Source organism: Cetorhinus maximus, chromosome 21 (genome assembly GCF_964194155.1).
Source record: "Cetorhinus maximus chromosome 21, sCetMax3.hap1.1, whole genome shotgun sequence".
In the NCBI taxonomy this organism is placed as follows: domain Eukaryota; kingdom Metazoa; phylum Chordata; class Chondrichthyes; order Lamniformes; family Cetorhinidae; genus Cetorhinus; species Cetorhinus maximus.
The window spans coordinates 95,253,147-95,273,553 of NC_135899.1; the positions used below are offsets into that span (position 1 = coordinate 95,253,147).

General features: G+C 45.4%; 1 protein-coding gene across 1 annotated transcript in view; it reads left to right on the plus strand.

Moving 5' to 3' along the window:
- The window catches only part of LOC144696152 (tumor necrosis factor alpha-induced protein 3-like), a 58,151-nt gene that overhangs the window by 12,938 nt on the left and 24,806 nt on the right, over positions 1 to 20,407 (plus strand). Inside the window, exons 3-5 of the mRNA XM_078567501.1 lie at positions 5,519 to 5,660; positions 18,224 to 18,394; positions 19,592 to 19,760. Of these exons, the coding sequence (XP_078423627.1) occupies positions 5,519 to 5,660; positions 18,224 to 18,394; positions 19,592 to 19,760 (482 nt within the window). The remainder of the gene's footprint in view (positions 1 to 5,518; positions 5,661 to 18,223; positions 18,395 to 19,591; positions 19,761 to 20,407) is intronic.

The window sequence follows — 20,407 nt, forward strand, 5'->3', positions numbered from 1 at the left end:
GGCATGCCTATGCCAGTGGCTGCATTGGGCATTTTCTTATGTTCAAAGTGCTATATAAATGCAAGTTGCTGTTGTTGTAAGAAAGATCTAAATTCTACAAATTGGTGGGTTGAAAGTGTCCCCCAGCTAGCCTGAAGGATCTATGTGAAGTGAGTTTAGCTTGTTTCAATCTAGTCTTTAATGGGCAAGGGTCCACAGCTTAAAGCTGTTCCTATTTGGGCAAGAACTGCAATGCCAATTAGATTGGCTAGTGGATAACTGGGAAGCTACAGTATGTCTGGTGTGGGAGATGCTCCAAATGACACACTGATACAATAAGGAGTTCACCTCTGATGTTGATGCTGAGTCATTTTGTTGGGACTGAGTAGCAGGATCTGGTTGTGCTGAGAGTGTTTGATGCCTGAGATGTGAGGCATTTCGGTCCCTAACACAAACATTCCTCATGATAATGATCAGAAAGGGTTTTAAAAATTCTTGTGAAACATTTGGGGACTGTTCGAGAGAAGGTGAATAAAACGTGAGAAAAGTGTCAGTTACTGATGGAAATATCAGCAGGGTAAATAATACACAGGTATTTCTGGGGCTTTATTTAAATCCTGTTTCTATGTAAACGCTGGGGATGTTGGGGGATTATTGCTGCAAATTTCCTGTTTTCTTTCTCTGGGTTTCTACCAATGGATAATTTTATTTTGTGATGAAATGATCAAGAACAATAACACCAAATGTCCTCTCCTGACATTTAATCTCTTGTCTCCCACCCTATCACAGATGTTCCCTTTTGTTCTTTCTCCACTCTCCTGTCTTTCACTTGTTTAGAACTTGTGGCATTTCTGACATTTCAAGTTCTGATGAAAGGTCACTGACCTGAAATGTTGGACAAAATTTAATGCCCTCCCCATGGTGAGTTTGGTGGTGAGGGGGCATTCAGTCAGGTGGGAGGGTGGCAGGTGAGGACCCCACTGCCCTCCCATCTCCGCCCAATTAAGTCCGTGGCCAATTGAGACCGTTAAGTGGGCAATTAATGCTCACTTAAAGGCCTCATCCTGCCTGACTGGAATTAACCCAGCAGTGGGCAGGGTCTGGCCATGCAAGTACAAGAAAGCAACGCTGCTGAGTTTGCTTACCAGCTCCCAGGGGATCCCTCGTTTCACAGGGGCTCCCTCGTTTCACAGGGGCTCAGTGCCTGATCAAGGGAACCAGCTTTGGGAAGAGGCGGGGGGGGGTCTGCTTAGAACCACCTCCCCCCAGTCCTTGCTGCTGACCCCCTACCCCACTTCCCTTTCCGCTTCCCTCTCCCCACACTCACCTGTGCCTGGGTCCCTCCATGACCCTGGGCCTCGGGTGGGTGGGTGTGGTACTAGCAGCAGCCACTGCCTTCCTGGCGGGGCTGCCAGTCAATTGAGCTTCTGGCCTCTGATTGGCTGGTGGCTCTCGGTGGGCAGGACATTTGCCCATGGGGTCCTTGATCCCTGGGAAGGTCCACCACTGTCCAGTTACCTGCCTAGCTGACATTAACTTGGCCTCCCTGAGGAGGCAGTGTGGGGCTTTACCTGGCTCTACAGCCAGCAGGTAAGGCCTCTGTCACCTCCATTAAACCCAGCCCCATTACCTCGGTTTCTGTCCCCATAGATACAGTCAGACCTACTGAATGTTTCCAATATTTTCTGTTTTTATTCTCCTGCAGTATTATCCCTGTGGCAGTTGGGTTTTTATTAATTCTGTCTTGGTTGTTATAATATGGCAAATGGTAAATGCTGGGCTGATAAATCCCAAAGGGAAACCTGGTCAAACTATCACAACGATTTTGCAGTTTGGTTTTATTATAAGGTGTATGTACTGGAGTCAGAAGTAAAAAGTCCGCTACCAGCTTTGGAGATTTTAAAGATTAAATTGAAAAATTTATTAACAAAAGAGAAAGTTAAACACACAAGATTACGGTTATAAGGTTATACTTAGTCTTATAACGGCTCCCAAATGGTTTCTACTTAACTAGACTCCAAACTACACACCCCTATCAGGCAACAGTCCAAATACATTCTTAATCTATAAAGCATCTAGCACCCACTGTTGCTATAAGGGAATTATTTCACAGCTTCTCTCTCCCTCTCACTCAACAATGGAACTCCAAGGCTTTTAAAAAAACCTTGCTCTCAGGACCAAGCCAGCATTTCTCTGGGGTGGTTAAAGGTTGTCTTTCCACGGGTCTGTTTCACACAGTCCACCTCACAAGATCTCACAGGACCTCTCCCCATACTGCTTTCCCTCTTTCTTTACATATATTTTCTCCCTTTTGATCTGTAAATCCCATTGTTTCACCCTTGCTTTGGAAGTTAACTTTTCCCAGAATATGAAAATCTTTCCTGTTGTCCTTATGACCAGCACTTTCAGGAAAAATAAACTTAATAATTTTGCCTTATTTATCTTGCCAGTTGTAAAACATCTTATGGTGGGTCAAACAGAGTGGTAGACGAATATTTAAATGGTGATAGATTGGGAAATGTTGATGTACAAAGGGATCTGGGTGTCCTTGTACACCAACCACTGAAAGTAACCATGCAGGTGCAACAAGCAGTTAGGAAGGTAAATGGTTTGTTGGCCTTCATTGCGAGAGGACTTGAGTACAGAGGCAAGGATGTCTTACTGCAGCTGTACAGGGCCTTGGTGAGACCACACCTGGAGTATTGTGTGCAGTTTTCATAGAATCACAGAGCAGATGAGACCCTTCGGCCCATCGAGTCTGCACCGACATGTGAGAAACACCTGACCTACCTACCTAATCCCATTTACCAGCACTTGGCCCAAAGCCTTGAATGTTATGACGTGCCAAGTGCTCATCCAGGTACTTTTTAAAGGATGTGAGGCAACCCGCCCCCACCACCCTCCCAGGCAGTGCATTCCAGACCATCACCACCCTCTGGGTAAAAATGTTTTTCCTCACATCCCCCCTAAACCTCCTCCTTACCTAAGAAAGGATATTCTTGCCATAGAGGGAGTGCAGTGAAGGTTCACCAGACTGATTCCTGGGATGACAGGATTGTTGTATGAGGAGAGATTGGGCTGACGAGGCCCTGTATTCACTGGAGTTTAGAAGAATGAGAGGGGGTCTCATTAAAACATAAAATCCTAACAGGGATGGACAGACTGGATGCAGGGATGATGTTTCCTCTGGCTGGGGGATCTAGAACAAAGGGTCACAGTCTAAGGATACAGATTAGGCCATGTAGGACTGAGATGAGGAGAAACTTCTTCACTCAGAGGGTGGTGAACCTGTGGAATTCTCTACCACAGAGGGTTGTGGAGGCCAAGTCACTGGATATATTTAAGAAGGAAATAAATAGATTTCTAATCTCTAAAGACATCAAGGGGCCTGGGGAGAGAGCGGGAGTATGGCGTTGAGAGAGAGGATCAGCCATGATAGCATTGAATGGTGGAGCAGGCTCGATGGACCAAATGACCTACTCCTGCTTATTTTTTTCTCTGTTTCGATGTCTCTTTGTAAATTAAACAACCTCTCAACTTATCTACAAATGCAAATTCCATTGACACTGGGGAGAGAGGGTGCAAGGGAGAGGGAGAGGAAGGGCACGGGTTGCAAAAGAGAGGGAGGGTAGGGGGCTGGGGGGATTTGGATAGGGCTGGGGGGTGGGATCGGGGGAGAGGGAGGGTGGGGGGATTGGGATGGGGTGGATCGGAGGAGAGGGGTGTTGGGGGAGAGGGGGGTTCAGGGGGAGGGGGAGGGGCCAGGCAGGGGTGGTCCGTGGGGGAAAGGGAGGGCAGGGGGTGTTGAGGGGGAGGGAGAGCCGAGGGGTTGGGGGAGAGGGAGGGTAGGGGCGTCAGTGGGGAGAGGGGGAGTCTGGGGGGGAGAGAGAGGGCAGAGGGTCAGCAGCAAGGGTGGGGGTGATGGCTCTCAGCAAGCCCCCCACTTTACGAGGCTGGTTCCCTCATTCAGGCACTGCGTATCTTTCTACAAGACAGTTTTCCAAAATGTTTAAATTTTATGCAGCCTGATTAATGCAGAAAATATCTCATTTTGAAGCAGTAAATTCTAAGCAACGCTAGGACAGAAATTATAAAAACTTTGCAAAATGTCAGTCTGCATCTGATATAATATTGGGGGGGAAATAGAAACATAGAAACATAGAAACTAGGAGCAGGAGTAGGCCATTCGGCCCCTCGAGCCTGCTCCGCTATTCAATATGATCATGGCTGATTCTCTATCTCAACGCCATATTCCCACTTTCTCTCCATACCCCTGGGTGCCCCTAATATCCAAAAATTTATCAATTTCTTCCTTGAATATACTCAGTGACCCGGCCCCACAGCCTCCTGGGGTAGAGAATTCCACAGGTTGACCACTCCCTCAGTGAAGAAATCTTTCCTCATCTCAGTCCTAAATGGCCTGCCCCATATCCTGAGACTGTGGCCCCTGGTTCTAGACTCTCCAACCAGGGTTTACATCCTCTCTGCATCCAGTCTGTCTGGTCCTGTTAGAATTTTATACTTTTCAATCAGATCCCCTCTCATTCTTCTAAACTCTAGTGAATACAGACCCAGTCGAACCAATCTCTCCTCATACGACAGTCCTGCCATCCCCGGTATCAGCCTAGTGAGCCTTCACTGCACTCCCTCTATGGCAAGTATATCCCTTCTTAGGTAGGGAGACCAAAACTGCACGCAATACTCCAGGTGTGGTCTCACCAAACCCTGTATAAATGAAAACAGAAAAGGTTGGAAACACTCGGCAGGTCAGTCAGGGTCTCTGCAGTGATATTAATGTTTTGGGTCAACAACCTTTAATCAGAATGGCCTTTACTTTTTGACATACCTTACCTGTTTTGCATCCAAAAGGTGACCTTTTCATTGTTGTATTAAGTCTATAGCTCAGCAGTCCCAGGTCTGCTTTTATTTACTAATCTTGATACCCCACATTTGGATCAGACAGTGTTCTATCCTGTTTCTGGCTGAGACAGCAACAGTACAATTTGTTGCCAGGGCCTCCCTCTGCAGCTCTTGTGCCAGGAGTTAAACAGAATTACTCACCTCCCTTCCCGAATGCCCTCTGGTAGCTGTGAGAGCAGCAACACACTGTCCCACTGAATCCACTTGTGATTATTAAACATGGTACATTTCCCACAGTTACAGCTCTGAAAAGCAAATCATTCGAATATTTGAGTCAATAGAAGTCTGATAAAGATCAAATTCCTAATTTGACTGCTATTGATTCCTGGTAAAGGGAGGTGTTATTTTTGGGAGATGGGGGTATTCCACTTGTCCTCAAGAATTTTGTACAATGTTGATATCAGTATGTGTAGAGAGCTAAGATAAACGTTGAAAGGTCATTCGGACTCGAAACGTTAACTGTGTTCCTCTCCGCTGATGCTGCCAGACCTGCTGAGTTTTTCCAGCTATTTTTGTTTATGTGTAGAGAGCTAATTTGCTACTTTTTGTGTAAGTGACATGATCTAATTTTCTTGGCGACTTTTCTGTTGCATCATTAATTTGTTTTTTTTCCAAACAGATTTGGGATCAAGAATGGCAGAATGTGATTAAATCTGTGGATCCTAGATCTTCTGCAGGCCAGACTTTAACAAAGATCTATCAGGATGTTCACATATTTGTTTTAGCCAACATTGTCAGGCGGCCTATTGTTGTCATTGCCGGTGAGTTTAAGAACTGGAAGGAAAGAAAACAAATGAAATTAGATTGTAAAATGTGCCATTAAATAACCGCTCTCTTCCAGTCAGCTCAGATAAAATTCATATTTTTATCCTGATGAAATCAGTTTGTGATTCTCTAGCTCCAGAACTGTTTTCCTTGCCCCTTTCCTGGAGTTTCTGAGATTCTGCTAAATGTTTCCACACATACCCAATGTTATCTTGCTCAGGCGATCATTCTTCAAGCTTAAGACTAGGCAACAAGTTAAAAGCAAAATACTGCAGATGCTGGAAATCTGAAACAAAAACAGAAAATGCTGGAAAAACTCAGCAGGTCTAACAGCATCTGTGGAGAGAAGAAAAACAAAGTTAACATTCGTACAGACTCAAAACGTTAACTCTGTTTTTTTTCTCTCCATAGATGCTGTTAGACCTGCTGAGTTTTTCCAGCATTTTCTGTTTTTGTCTTAGGCAACAAGTGTCAGCAAGCTATTTAACCATGAGGATGCTTTACAGCTGAGCCTCACCCTGTCCACGTTAAAGCATTTTCCAGGGACATAGAGTCTAATTGTCACACTCCAAGCACTGCCCCCACTAGGATCAGCTAACACAACACAGGCCATGGATCAATCACCAGACCTTCCTGCTCTGTATAGCCCAGTTTCACATGGACCATTGCACTCACCACCACTTTACCAGGCCGTCGTAGGTATCTATGTCCTGGAGCTTAGGCTGTTTCACAGAACATACCCTGAGATTCACCCTCCGGAAACCATCAACTTGCTCTCAGCTCGGTTTAGTGATTAGACTCCTACCTAGGTCAGAAGGTCATGGGCTTGAGTCCCACTGCAGAAGCTGAGCCTATAACCTGGGCTGACATTTCAGTGCAGTGTTTGGAGAGTGCTGTGGTGTCAGAAGTGTCATCTCTGAATGAGACATTAAATTGAAGCCCTGTGTTCCTGATCAACTTGTATTAAACGTTCCTGGCTCTATTTCTCCCAGTGTACGGCCAATATTCATCCTTCTGGAAACACAGTCAAAGCAGGTCACCAGCGCTTCTATTTCTTTTGCTGTTTGAAAGACTTTACTTACAAAACACTAACAAACTCGTTGTCTATGAAGCACTTTGAAGCATCCTAAGGATAGGAAAGGCACTATTTAAATCCAAGTTCTCTCATTCTTTATTAATCTGCAGTTAGAGAGTACAGCCCATGCTTACATTTAAAACAACACCTTACCGCACCGCACTCTGCCCCTCCCCCTGCCCCTCCCCCCACCGCACCCTGCCCCTCCCCCGCACACGCACCCTCCCCCTCCCCTGCACACGCCCCCACCCACACGCACCCTGCTCCCCCACACCCACCCTGCCCCTCCCCCACACACCCACCCTCCCCCTCCCCCGCACACGCCCCCTGCCCCTCCCCCCCACACGCACCCTGCCCCCCCACACCCACCCTGCCCCTCCCCCACACACGCACCCTCCCCCTCCCCCGCACACACACTTTATCTAGTCCATAAGAGGTGTTGAAGCTTTGTCGGGATTTGGAGTCTATACTTAGCCCCAGCATAAGAAAATTCTTGTTGAGGAGTAACTTCATTGGCAAAAAGGACAATTACTAATTTAGAATGTAAACTAACAAGATTTATTGAACAACAAAGATCTATACTTAACATTCCGCTAGTCGAAGCCACGATACACAAGTTCAACATGTGTCAGTCTCTCTTTCCATGGATCCTGGGTCTTCTGGGGTCTATTCTTCTTGATTCCTTGAACCTGGTCTCTTGACTATTGACATCCTTCAATATTTTAACTTAGTCAACTTGACTTTAACATTTTTATAGATTACTTTGCAGCTTTAAGACTTCAACTCCAGTTTCCCAGTCTACCTTAACTGCTAAAGCTTCCAATCCACCTTAACTGCTGGAGCTGCACTCAATACAGCTGCTTAATGCTGAACGTTCCTCTCTCTCTGATGCTGAACGTTCCTCTCTCTCTGACGCTGAACGTTCCTCTCTCTCTGCTCCTGAATGTTCCTCTCTCTCTGCTCCTGAATATTCCTCTCTCTCTGCTCCTGAATGTTCCTCTCTCTCTGCTCCTGAATATTCCTCTCTCTCTGCTCCTGAACGTTCCTCTCTCTCTGATGCTGAATGTTCCTCTCTCTCTGCTCCTGAATGTTCCTCTCTCTCTGCTCCTGAATGTTCCTCTCTCTCTGCTCCTGAATATTCCTCTCTCTCTGCTCCTGAATGTTCCTCTCTCTCTGCTCCTGAATATTCCTCTCTCTCTGCTCCTGAACGTTCCTCTCTCTCTGATGCTGAATGTTCCTCTCTCTCTGCTCCTGAATGTTCCTCTCTCTCTGCTCCTGAATATCCCTCTCTCTCTGCTCCTGAATGTTCCTCTCTCTCTGCTCCTGAATGTTCCTCTCTCTCTGCTCCTGAATGTTCCTCTCTCTCTGCTCCTGAATGTTCCTCTCTCTCTGATGCCGAATGTTCCTCTCTCTCTGCTCCTGAATGTTCCTCTCTCTCTGATGCTGAACGTTCCTCTCTCTCTGATGCTGAACGTTCCTCTCTCTCTGATGCTGAATATTCCTCTCTCTCTGCTCCTGAATGTTCCTCTCTCTCTGCTCCTGAATGTTCCTCTCTCTCTGATGCTGAATATTCCTCTCTCTCTGATGCTGAACGTTCCTCTCTCTCTGCAGCAAACAGCTTCCTAACAAAAACTGGCTTTCCCAAAATGACTAAGACTATTCTCTACTGATGCATCCTCCTGGATTCTTATGACAACCCTAAACCAGTGACAATTACTTTAGTCATTACTGGTTTTTTAGGGCAACTACTCAACCTATGATAATTACCCATCAACTGGCAATGTCCTGTGCAAACGTTAACTCCCTAGCAAGTGCCTTATTCCTAACTTTGACTGCCCAGAAAAACACCCCCCAGTAAGTGTCCTGTGATGAATGCTATCCCCTAGCAAGTGCGAAGATCTTAGTAATGCACCTTTATTTTATACCCTTTTTGAAGGTAACTTTGCAACATTTAACCCAAGTTTATGCACCTCTTCAACAAAACTATATTATGAGGGTGGTTGAGTTGTGCTATTAATGATAGAGTTGATCTCCAGACACTTAAGTGGAAACATTAAGTTTATTTACAATATACTCAGCAGCAACTACACGTGTGCTTTCAACTCCAACTCTATCTCTGCATGACTCTTGAGTTGGCCTGTGCTACTCTCCTATTGGTTACTTCAGATCATGTGATCTTCCTTAACAAATACTATTCTTAAAGGTACATTACACACTAAATAAAACCATAATTACTACCTTCCTCCCCCTTTAACTTGACTATACATATTGTATTTACAAGTGCATATTTTTTAAGACAACATAATATTTACACTAGGTAAGGAATTTACAAGTTCAGTCTTTCAGGTGGTTTCCTGGTATGTGTGGAATGTCGCAGCTCCACAACTTCAGATTCTTTGTCAGGAATCTCCTTTTCTGGAATTGCCTAAACATCAGGTGTTTCGGTGGCACTCGCAGTTCTGTATCCTCAACTCTTACAGGAACATCAGACACGTCAGTCCTGGGTTGTGTACCTCAACAGGAAACGCAGACCCGGTCATGGTCACTGGTGGAACTAAATCTTGGTGATTTCTCTCTCTCTTCCTTAAATTGTCCACATGTTTACGGATGATCCGACCTTCCACCTCCATGTGGTAAGATAGAGGTCCAGTCACCACACTTATTTCACCCGGTAGCCACTTTGGTCCTTTCCCAAAGTTTTTCACGTATACCGTCTCTCCCACGGTCAATTTCCTCTTGTGACTATGCCAGTCGTGTCTAGTTTTCTGGCTTCCCTGACTCCTTTCCACCTCCCCCTCTAAATTCAGCATTATTAAGCTCAATCTCATCCTGAGACGGTGTTTCAACAATAACTCCACAGGTGTGACACCTGTTGTTGTGTGAGGGATAGTCCTGTAATGAGAAAGAAAGTGAGCTAGCTTGGTTGCCAAGGAATCTCCAGTTAGCTTTTTCATGCCTGTCTGGAATGTTTGAATCTCCCTTTCCCCAGTCCGTTTGAGGAAGGGTGGACGGTGCAGTTTTCACATGAGTGATACCATTGAGGCTGATAAACTGTTGAAACTCAGCACTCTTAAATGCTGTGCCATTATCGGAAATAACTACTTCTGGTAGCCTGTGAATGGCAAAACTCTGATGTAGTTTCTCAATTGTAGTAGCCGACGTTGGTGACTTCACTTCATATATGCCAAACCATTTTGATTGGGCATCGACAATGAGCAGAAACATTGTTCCCAGGAAAGGTCCAACATAGTCAATGTGTAACCACACCCAGGGTCTACCTGGCCACTCCCATGGGTGTGATGGAGCTGTCACTGGCAACTTCTGCAGTTGCTGACATTGCACACAGTGCTTTACTAAACTCTATTTCGCCATCCATCCCTGGCCACCATAGATAGCTGCATGCTATGGTCTTCATTCGGGAAATTCCTGGATGGGCACTGTGTATTTCTATTAAAAGTGGCTCCCCTCCCTTTGGAGGAACTATCACTCGTGCTCCCCACAATAAGATGCCATCCTGGCTGGTTATTTCATGTCTTCTGTTGAAGTATAGTTTCATTTCATCAGATACGGGCTCCTGTGACCAACCATGTAGCACTTGTTTTCGTAATTGAGATAGGACTGGGTCCCAACTTGTCCAGTCTCTGATCTGTCAAGCACATATCGACAAGGAATCTAAGAAATTTAACAGAAAAACATGTTCCTGTGAAACTGGGACATGCTCATCATTTTCTTGGAAAGGCAAATGTCTAATGGCGTCAGCGTTTGTGATTTGATTGCCTGGCCTGTGTATGAAAGTGTATTCGTTTGCTGCCAGGATTAAAGCCCATCATTGTTCTCTTGCTGAGGCTATGGGTGGTATAGCCTTGTCCTCACTAAACAATCCCAGCAGTGGTTTGTGGTCTGAAACGATTGTAAAATGGCGGCTGTGTACGTACTGGTGAAATTTCTTGACACAAAGATGATGGACAGGCTTCTTTCTCTATCTGCGAGTATCCCTTTTCCGCTCTGGTGAGTGTTCTTGATACGTAACCTATTGGCTGTTCTGTGCCGTTGTCCATCCAATGAGAGAGCACTGCTCCCACTCTGTAGGGAGATGTGTCACATGTCAGCACCAATTCTTTCATCTGGTCATAATGCACTCATAGATTGGACGAGTGCAACAATTGTTTCAGCTTTATGAAAGCTTCTTTCTGGGGCACCTCCCAAAACCAACGTTGGTTCTTTTTGAGTAGAGAATGCAGGGGGTCAGCACTGTAGACAAATTGGGTAAGAAGCCCCTATTACAGTTGATCATTCCTAGGAATGATTTGAGCTCGGAGGCGTTATTTGGTGCAGGTGCCTCTCTTATAGCTCTCACTTTCTCCTCAACTGGGTGGAGGCCCTGTGAATCTACCCGGTGACCCAAATAGATTACCTCCCTCGCTTGGAATGTGCACTTTTCTTTTTTTAAACGCGCTCCAGCTTGCAAGAAACCTTTTAAGATTTCTTCTAAGGTTGCCAAATGCTCTTTTTCAGTGAATCCTGTCACCAATACATCATCTAAATAGACTACAACCTGGGGCAGTCCCTGCAGTAAACTTTCCATTGTTCTCTGGAAGATGACGCTAGCTGAGGAGACACTGAAAGTATCTGTATATTGGTACAACCCGTCGTGGGTATTAATTGTGACAAATTCCCGGGAGGCATTATCCAACTCTAATTGTTGATAAGCATGACTCATGTCAAGCTTCTTGTACATTGTCCCTCCTGCCAGCTGGGCATACGGGTCTTTGATTTTTGGAATGGGGTGCCTGTCTAGCTTAGCTACTTTATAAATCGTCAATTTGTAGCCTCCACAAATACAGACGCTTTGTCCGGGTCACTGAAAGACTGCTTGTTTCCACCTCTATTGAAATTATTCTTAGATTGCACTGCTAAATTATTATTTTTTATTCTTTGACTAGCGGGGGCTGTTTCCCGCTTCTCAGCAGAGTCTCGCTTTTCAGCGTTCTATGTAATGAGACCAATTGTCTGTGGATGGTTCAAAAGGATCAATTCTCCCAAATTGTGGAATTTTGAGAAGGGATAACTTCTTCAATTCTAATGGTGCTTGCTACTTACAATCACTGGGCAAGGTACAGTGCCGATTTCTTTCTAACTTGATTTCTTCTGTTCAATCTTGTTTTATCCTCATCACCAGTTTGTTGTAGGGTGGCCGAGTTGCTACTATTGATAATAGAGTTGATCTGCAGACACTTCTTGGGCGGAAACATTAAGTTTATTTAGAATGTACTTAGCAGCAACTACACGTCTGCTTTTAACTCCAACTCTATCTCTCCACTGACTGCTGAGGTAGCCCACGCTACTCTCCTGTTGGTTATTACAGATCATGTGATCTTTAACAAGCATTATTCTTAAAGGTACATTACACTAAATAAAACCATAATTACTACAACTAACAACTTCTTAATCAATCATTTGTGACTCTTCACCAATGGGAAAAGTGTTCCTAGTTTCCCCCACAACAGTCTAATGCTCAGACCCCCTTCCTTGAGCCAATCAACTTGGTGTCCCTTCTAACTGCGAACTATAACTTGTACCTAAGCAGGGTGCCCGCATGCTATGATCCCTTCCTGATCATAACTTCAGATCTTTATTAAAGCTACATTAGCTACAAAGCTTAAAGAGTCATACAATTTAAGACATTTCATCACTAAGCTGATGTACAGTACAATTTGATAAGCTTAAGCCTTATTAATTACAGAAATGTGCCAATGAGATGAAGTCTAACAGTTTGCTACAAGGATCAGGAGTTTCCCCAGAGCTGTTCCATTACAACATTACTGGAAATCCCATTTACACATCTTAATGGTGTTTTCACCATGCTTCAGGCAAAGCGGGAATAGCTCTGAGAAAATACCTGGCCTAAGGACATAGGAACATAGGAACAGGAGTAGGCCATTCAGCCCATTGAGCCTGCTCCACCATTCATTGAGATCACAGCTGATCATCGACCTGAACGCCACTTTCCTGCACTATCCACATATCCTTGATGTAATTAGTCTCCAGAAATCCATCGCTTTCTGTCTTGAACATGTTCAGTGATTGAGCTTCCACAACCCTCTGGGAGAGAGAATTCCAAAGATTCACCACCCTCTGTGTGAAGAAATTCCTTCTCATCTCAGTGTTAAATGGTCTACCCCTAATCCTGAGATTATCTTCCCTGGTTTTAGACTCACCAGCCAGGGGAAACATTTGATCTACATGCACGCTGTCACACCCTGCAGGGGCCATTGAGGATACCCTCCATCGTGTTATGTGGCGCCAACACTGTGCTAGATGGGATAGATTTCCAACAGATCTAGTAACTCAAGACTGGGCATCCATGAGGTGCTGTGGGCTATCAGCAGCAGCAGAATTGTACTCAAGCACAATCTGTAACCTCATGGCCTGGCATATCCCCCACTCTACCATTACCATCAAGTCAGGGGATCAACCCTGGTTCAATAAAGAGTGCTGGAGGGCATGCCAGGAGCAGCACCAGGCATACCTAAAAATGAGGTGTCAACCTGGTGAAGCTATAACACAGGACTACTTGCATGCCAAACAGCATAAGCAGCAAGTGATAGACAGAGCTAAACGATCCCACAACCAACAGATCAGATCTAAGCTCTGCAGTCCTGCCACATCCAGTTGTGAATGGTGATAGATAATTAAACAACTCACTGGAGGAGGAGGCTCCACAAATATCCCCATCCTCAATGATGGAGGAGCCCAGCACATCAGTGCAAAAGATAAGGCTGAAACATTTGCTACAATCTTCAGCCAGAATTGCTGAATGGATGATCCACCTTGACCTCCTCCGGAGGTCCCCAGCATCACACATGCCAGTCTTCAGCCAATTCAATTCACTATACGTGACATCAATAACAGCTGAAGGCACTGGATACTGCAAAGGCTATGGGCCCTGATAATATTCTGGCAATATTACTGAGCACTTGTGCTCCAGGACTTGCCGTGCCCCTAGCCAAGCTGTTCCAGTACAGCTACAACACTGGCATCTACCCGGCTATGTGGAAAATTACCCAGGTATGTCCTGTACAAAAAAAGCAGGACAAATCCAACCCGGCCAATTACCGCCCCATCAGTCTACTCTCGATCATTAGTAAAGTAATGGAAGGGGTCATCAACAGTGCTATCAAGCGGCACTTGCTTAGCAATAACCTGCTCACTGACACCCAGTTTGGGTTCTGCCAGGGCCACTCAAGTCTTGACTTCATTACTGCCTTGGTTCAAACATGGACAAAAGAGCTGAACTCCCGATGTGAGGTGAGAGTGGCTGCCCTTGACATCAAGGCCGCACTTGACCAAGTGTAGCATCAAGGAGCCCTAGGAAAACTGGAGTCAATGGGAATCAGGGGGAAAACTCTCCGCTGGTTGGAGTCATAACTAGCACAAAGGAAGAGGGCTGTGGTTGTTGAAGGTCAGTCATCTCAGCTACATGACAATGCTGCAAAAGTTCCTCAGGGTAGTGTCCTTGGCCCAACCATCTTCAGCTGCTTCATCAATGACCTTCCTTCCATCATAAGGTCAGAAGTGGGGATGTTCGCTGATGATTGCACAATATTCAGCACCATTCGCGACTCCTCAGATACTGAAGCTGTCCATGTCCAAATGCAGCAAGACCTGGACAATATCCAGGCTTGGGCTGACAAGTGGCAAGTAACATTTGTGCCACACAAGTGTCAGGCAATGACCATCTCCAACAAGAGAGAATCTAACCATCGCCCCTTGATGTTCAATGACATTACCATCACTGAATCCCCCACTATCAACATCCTGGTGGTTACCATTGACCAGAAACTGAACTGGACTAGCCAGATAAATACTGTGGCTTCAAAAGCAGGTCAGAGGCTAGGAATCGTGCAATGAGTAACTCGCCTCCTGACTCCCCAAAGCCTATCCACCATCTACAAGGCACAAGTCAGGAGTGTGATGGAATACTCCCCACTTGCCTGGATGAGTGCAGTTCCCACAACACTCAAGAAGCTTGACACCATCCAGGACAAAGCAGCCCGCTTGACTGGCACCACATCCACAAACATTCACTCCCTCCACCACCAATAGATTTTTATTGGGCAAGGGAATCAAAGGTTTTTGGGAGTAGATGGGAATGTGGATAGTCAACACAAACAGATCAGCCATGATCTTATTGAATGGCAGAGCAGGCTCGAGGGGCTGATTGGCCTACTCCTGCTCCTGTTTAGTTTGTTTGTATGTCCAGGGGATTTATCAACCTTCAATCCAGTTAACTTTTCAAGTGTTACCTCTTTTCTAATACTAATTTCTTTCAGTTCCTCAGTTTCACAAGTCCCTTGGTCACCTAGTGTTTCTGGGAGATTTTCTGTATCGTCTTCCGTGAAGCCAGACACAGAGCAACTGATTAGTTTCTCTGCCATTATATAGTCTGATCCCTAGGTGGCTCCTCAACATACTGTTCCAGAAACCCAGCTCATACACACTCCAGGAATTCCTGCTCTGGAATATTAGTGCCGAATTGGTTAACCCAGTCTACCTGAGACATTTTCTCACTTTCCCATTGTTGAAGCACCTTGCTCAATGACCAGGAGCAGCAGTTTATAATCCAGAATACAGGGTGTGCAGATGTTAGGCATGGCCAGGAATCAGCCCAGTTTGAATGTTCCTGATTTGTTATCAAGTCAAGCCCAGCAGGAATTTCAGGTGATGAAAACTTTCTAGTTCACATAGATTTAATTCGCCTCAATAGGCAGAAATGTTTCAGCCTGGTGGAGGTGGATTCTGGGCATGCAGGATGGAAAAGTCCTGGGAATGATCAGATTGGGATCCTGCCATCATCCTGCCCTCTTCCAGCTTTCTGTGGTGTGGGATTAAAGGCGACTGGAGAAACTCCTTGGATATGGTGGGTAAATAATTAAGAAGTGGTTAAGGTAGTTAAGAAGGCATTTGAATCCTGTTTTGACCCTGAATCCTGGATGTCCCTGCAAGGGAACCTGTTTCTCGACTTGTCCATAACTCACCAGGGTCTCCGAGGTCAGTGCACAGCAGGAAGAGCCTCTTCAGTGAAACTGACAGGCTGGGAAAGCCTTGATCAGGTACACTGAGGAGCTCCAGCCATGGTCATTGAGAGACTGTTTTTCAAAGCTACCCTTCCTATAAAGGTTGCTTTCAGTGCTTGACAGGTGATTGCCAGCTCCTCAGAAGCTCTTCAACTGTCTGGTACTTCACTCATCTTCATTGGTACTTCCCTGATGCCAGCCTTCACCATGGTATGTCAGCAGCTTATGCAGCCACTCTTCACAACTCTGCTGAGGGTCAAGATGGTAAAGATCAACCATCATGTGTGACATTCAGTCAGCCAGGCTCCCAACCCGATCCGGCAGGAACAAAGGTGAGAAGATTCTGCCGAATGTTTCACAGCAATACTAAACATCTGTAGTATAAATCAGCTGTCAAAGCCCAAACTAACTGTGAAGCAAAGCAGAGCAAGATTATCCCCCACCCCTTCCATGGAGTCTCACTCCGATTTAAACTGCATTTACCTGATTGCTGCAATATCATCACAAAGTGAAACTGTTTTGAGTTGATGCTACAACTTGTGATGTAAATGTTGCAGAAAGCCATTGCAATTCTTCATCTCTGAGCTCGTGCTTCTAGCTCCACCAGACTAAATCAGTCAATTTTACTAACGCTTCTGAAAGTATTGATTTAAATCAAAGTGAGGGGATGTAGATAAAAGGAAGTAGCTGCAAAAGAAAGCTGGGGACAATGATCACATTGTTAGGAAGAAACCTAGAGCAGAAGTCAAATGAAGAGCGAGCGGTAAAGGTCCCTAACCATCTCGCTGCTTGGAGGTATGTGTGATCTGGAGCTACCTAACAGATAAAGAAGATAAGCCAGTTTAGAGTCGGGAAAATAATTAAAGTATTAATGTTGAGAGGGAGTAGCTTTTTTCAGTTAAATTTCAGGATGAACTTGTAAATAATAGCAAAGCAGTTTTACATAGGAATCAAATCAAAGTTTAAAGTTCATTGAATGGAATTTTCATTGGGACCAGTTATAAAATGGAGAGAGAGGTTTTGGTAACAGTTGATGCTGATGAGGTTTCACAGTTACTGCAACGAGACATTTGCCCACACTCAATAACCACCTTTTCAGCAGTTTTATTGACATAACAGCCGTAATCTTTCAGGGTAAAAACTGTGGACATTTCCCTGGTGGAGGGAAAGCTTTGGGGAAATTTATTGTTGTTGTTTTCGAAGTTTCAGGATTCCAAGTGTTGATGATTTGCATGTCAAGATCCATTCAATCTCAGGGCTTCATAATCAGCTCACCTATGATTTGGAGACAGATGTGTACATGAGTAAAGGAATATAGCAACATTTTTAAATAATTAACAATATCCACAATCAGGAAGAAAGATTAGGCAAAGTTGAGAAAGAGGAGCCACACTCTGAAGTCAACAAGTTTATATTCAAAAAATGATGACAAATATTTGAGATGAAAAGAGGCAGCTCTCCAACATTCACCTTCATACATTAACAATCTTCTATCTGTGCAACCTTCTATCAATCTATTCATGAGTAAGGCAAGAAAGAAAGACTCGCATTTATATAGAGCTTTTCACAGCCACCAGATATCCCAGAGTGCTTTACAGCCAATGAAGTACTTTCGAAGTGCAGTCACTGTTGTAATGTAGCAAATGCAGCAACCAATTTGCACATAGCAAGCTCCCACAAAGAACAATGTGATCGTCTGTTTTTGTGATGTAAATTGAAGGATAAATAATGGCCAGGACAGCTGGGAGAATTCCTCTGCTCTTCTTCAAGATAGTGTCATGGGATAATTTAAGGCCACCACAGAGGACGGATGGGGCCTCAGTTTAATGTTCATCCACAGGAGCACCTCTGACAGTGCAGCACTCCCTCAGTATTGACCCTCTCACAATGCGGCACTCCCTCAATATTGACCCTCTGACAGTACGGCACTCCCTCAGTACTGACCCTCTGACAGTGCAGTACTCCCTCAGTATTGAGCCTCTGACAGTGCAGAGCTGCCTCAGTACTGACCCTCTGACAGTGTGGTGCTCCCTCCGTACTAACCCTCTGACAGTGCGGCACTCCCTCAGTACTGACCCTCTGACAGTACAGCACTCCCTCAGTACTGACCCTCTGACAGTGCGGTGCTCCCTCAGTACTGACCCTCTGACAGTGCAGCACTCCCTCAGTACTGACCCTCTGACAGTGCAGTACTCCCTCAGTATTGAGCCTCTGACAGTGCAGAGCTGCCTCAGTACTGACCCTCTGACAATGCAGCACTCCCTCAGTACTGACCCTCTGACAGTGTGGTACTCCCTCAGTACTGACCCTCTGACAGCGCTATGGGTCAATATAGAAGTGAGACATTGACATTACAGGGTGCAGTAATCTTACTTTTGAAGTAACTGCTGTGGTTTTTTTTTAACAGGAAACTCAGAAGAAAGTTCCAAAAGTGCTTCATTTACAATGACATCGAGCCCAGCTGGGATTTACCTGCCTTTGCACTGGCCTCCCCATCACTGCCACGCTTATCCCATTTTGCTCAGCTATGTGAATCAATATTTTACACCACTCGTCAGTATAAATGATGTAGGGCCAGGTAAGATGTTTAACTTGTCCGTTTCAAGAATAGACCTGTCTCCAGGTAGTATTTCGTGTAAGCACCTGCAACAAGCCAAAATAGCTGCTGTTAGTCATTAACTTTCCCACAAACAAAGCCAAACTTCTGACTTACAGCCTGGCCTGTAACTAGCCTCAGTATTAAGTTCAAGAATGGTGAACAAATCGAGTTTCCTGTCTGACAGGGGGAATTGTAAATACGCTCTCGTAGCAGCAGGTGTACTTTAGGGCCAAATTCACTGGGTCACAGTCCCTGTGGTTAAACCCATGCAGCCCCCTGCTTCCCAGAAATGACCCTGCCATACTTGCTCAGGGATCTCATTATAACGAAGCAGTTTGGTTCAAGTGTACACAGCTGAGCACCACCCAGTGGGGAAGGAGCAACCCCAGCGACCCTGGCTCTAGGCTCCTCCTGCCTTGCAGGCCGATTTTTATAAACAATCCTTAGGTTGGGGGGTCTGAACCTTGGTCAAACCTGCTCGCAACCACCCTTTGGAAGCTCCTCATCATAATTAAACACTCAGGAAACACATTCAACAGTGCATGACAGCAGTCTGTATCCAGTCATCTGGCATTGGACATACTGAAGACAGTAATAATATCGCTCTGTTCCTTTAGTTCTCAGAAACTGATCCAAGGTAAGAGACTCTGAGCTCAATTTTAACCCCGGAATGGGAACATGACAAAGTGACTGTCTGGCCCTGGCAGCAATGGGAGGGGTGGCCCTGAGCAGGGGGAACCGCGGTTTCTCTGTAGAGTCTGAAGGAGCCTTTCAGATCCTACCGGCCATCAAGGAAACTAGAAACTTTAAAGAAATTCTAACTGAATGGGCCTCCTCTAGCCCAGCTGATGTTCCCGATATGTTTGACCCAGTGAGGAAACTGCCAGTGCCCCCCACCCCCATCCCCACCCATCCCCATCCCCATCCCCACCCCCACCCCCATCCCCACGCCCCATCCCCACGCCCACCCCCACCCCCACCCAGCTTATTGTTAGAGCACTGTCTATATCTCTAAAGGAGGCCTTCTTCAGGCCGGTCGGGGAATGGGAGGGAAGTTTCAACTCCAGTATGTGGGGAAAAATATAGAGGATGATTGAAGCATTCGTTTATATTATCCACTGTACTGGCTCCAGGAATATATTTTAACAAAAGATTCCAAATTTCTTCCTCCATCAGAAATCAATGCTTTTCCGCTGGTTGTACCGAGTAAGGATGGGACTGTAGAGTTACCAACTCGCTTTCTCCTCGATGCTGAAAAAGGTGACAAAAAACAATTGCTGAGGAATTATCTGACTGGGATCCCTGTCCCAGACGGTCACAGTGTGGAATTTGTCAATACAGCCAGGTCAGTCCAATCCTCTCGTCAATTACCTGAAAAATACACAATTCGTGATGATGTCATTCTCATTATCCATGACTCTCCAAAGACCTAATCCTCAAATTGAGTTCGCTGACTGCGCACAATGAAACAATGAGTCTCAAGGCAGTGTTTGCTTGGCCAGTGTTGCAGCTGATAGGACAGCACAGAATGTGCAGAGCAGAAAGCACGAGCAAGTGGAATGTAAAACGATAGTTAATGGCCACCTACAAATCCTGCTCCCTTTTTAAATGTAACTTCATTCATTGCAAGTCCCACTGGAAACATTGAGTTTTCAAATGCAATACCTGGGGCCTGATTCAATCCACTGGCAAATTTGGATCAGCGCAAGATTCTAAATATTCCCTTTGAATTAAAAGACTAGAAAATTCTAGGGGCTGATTTTTAGCAGGATTGGGAAGAATCCAACAGACTCAATTTGTACCAGTGGGGAAATGGGGGAGGGGTGTGAGTCACACAGTGCGGAAACATGGAAACTAGGAGCAGGAGTAGGCCATTCGGCCCTTCGAGCCTGCTCCGCCATTCATTATGATCATGGCTGATCATCCAACTCAATAGCCTGCTCCTGCTTTCTCCCCATATCCTTTGAACCCTTTCGCCCCAAGAGCTATATC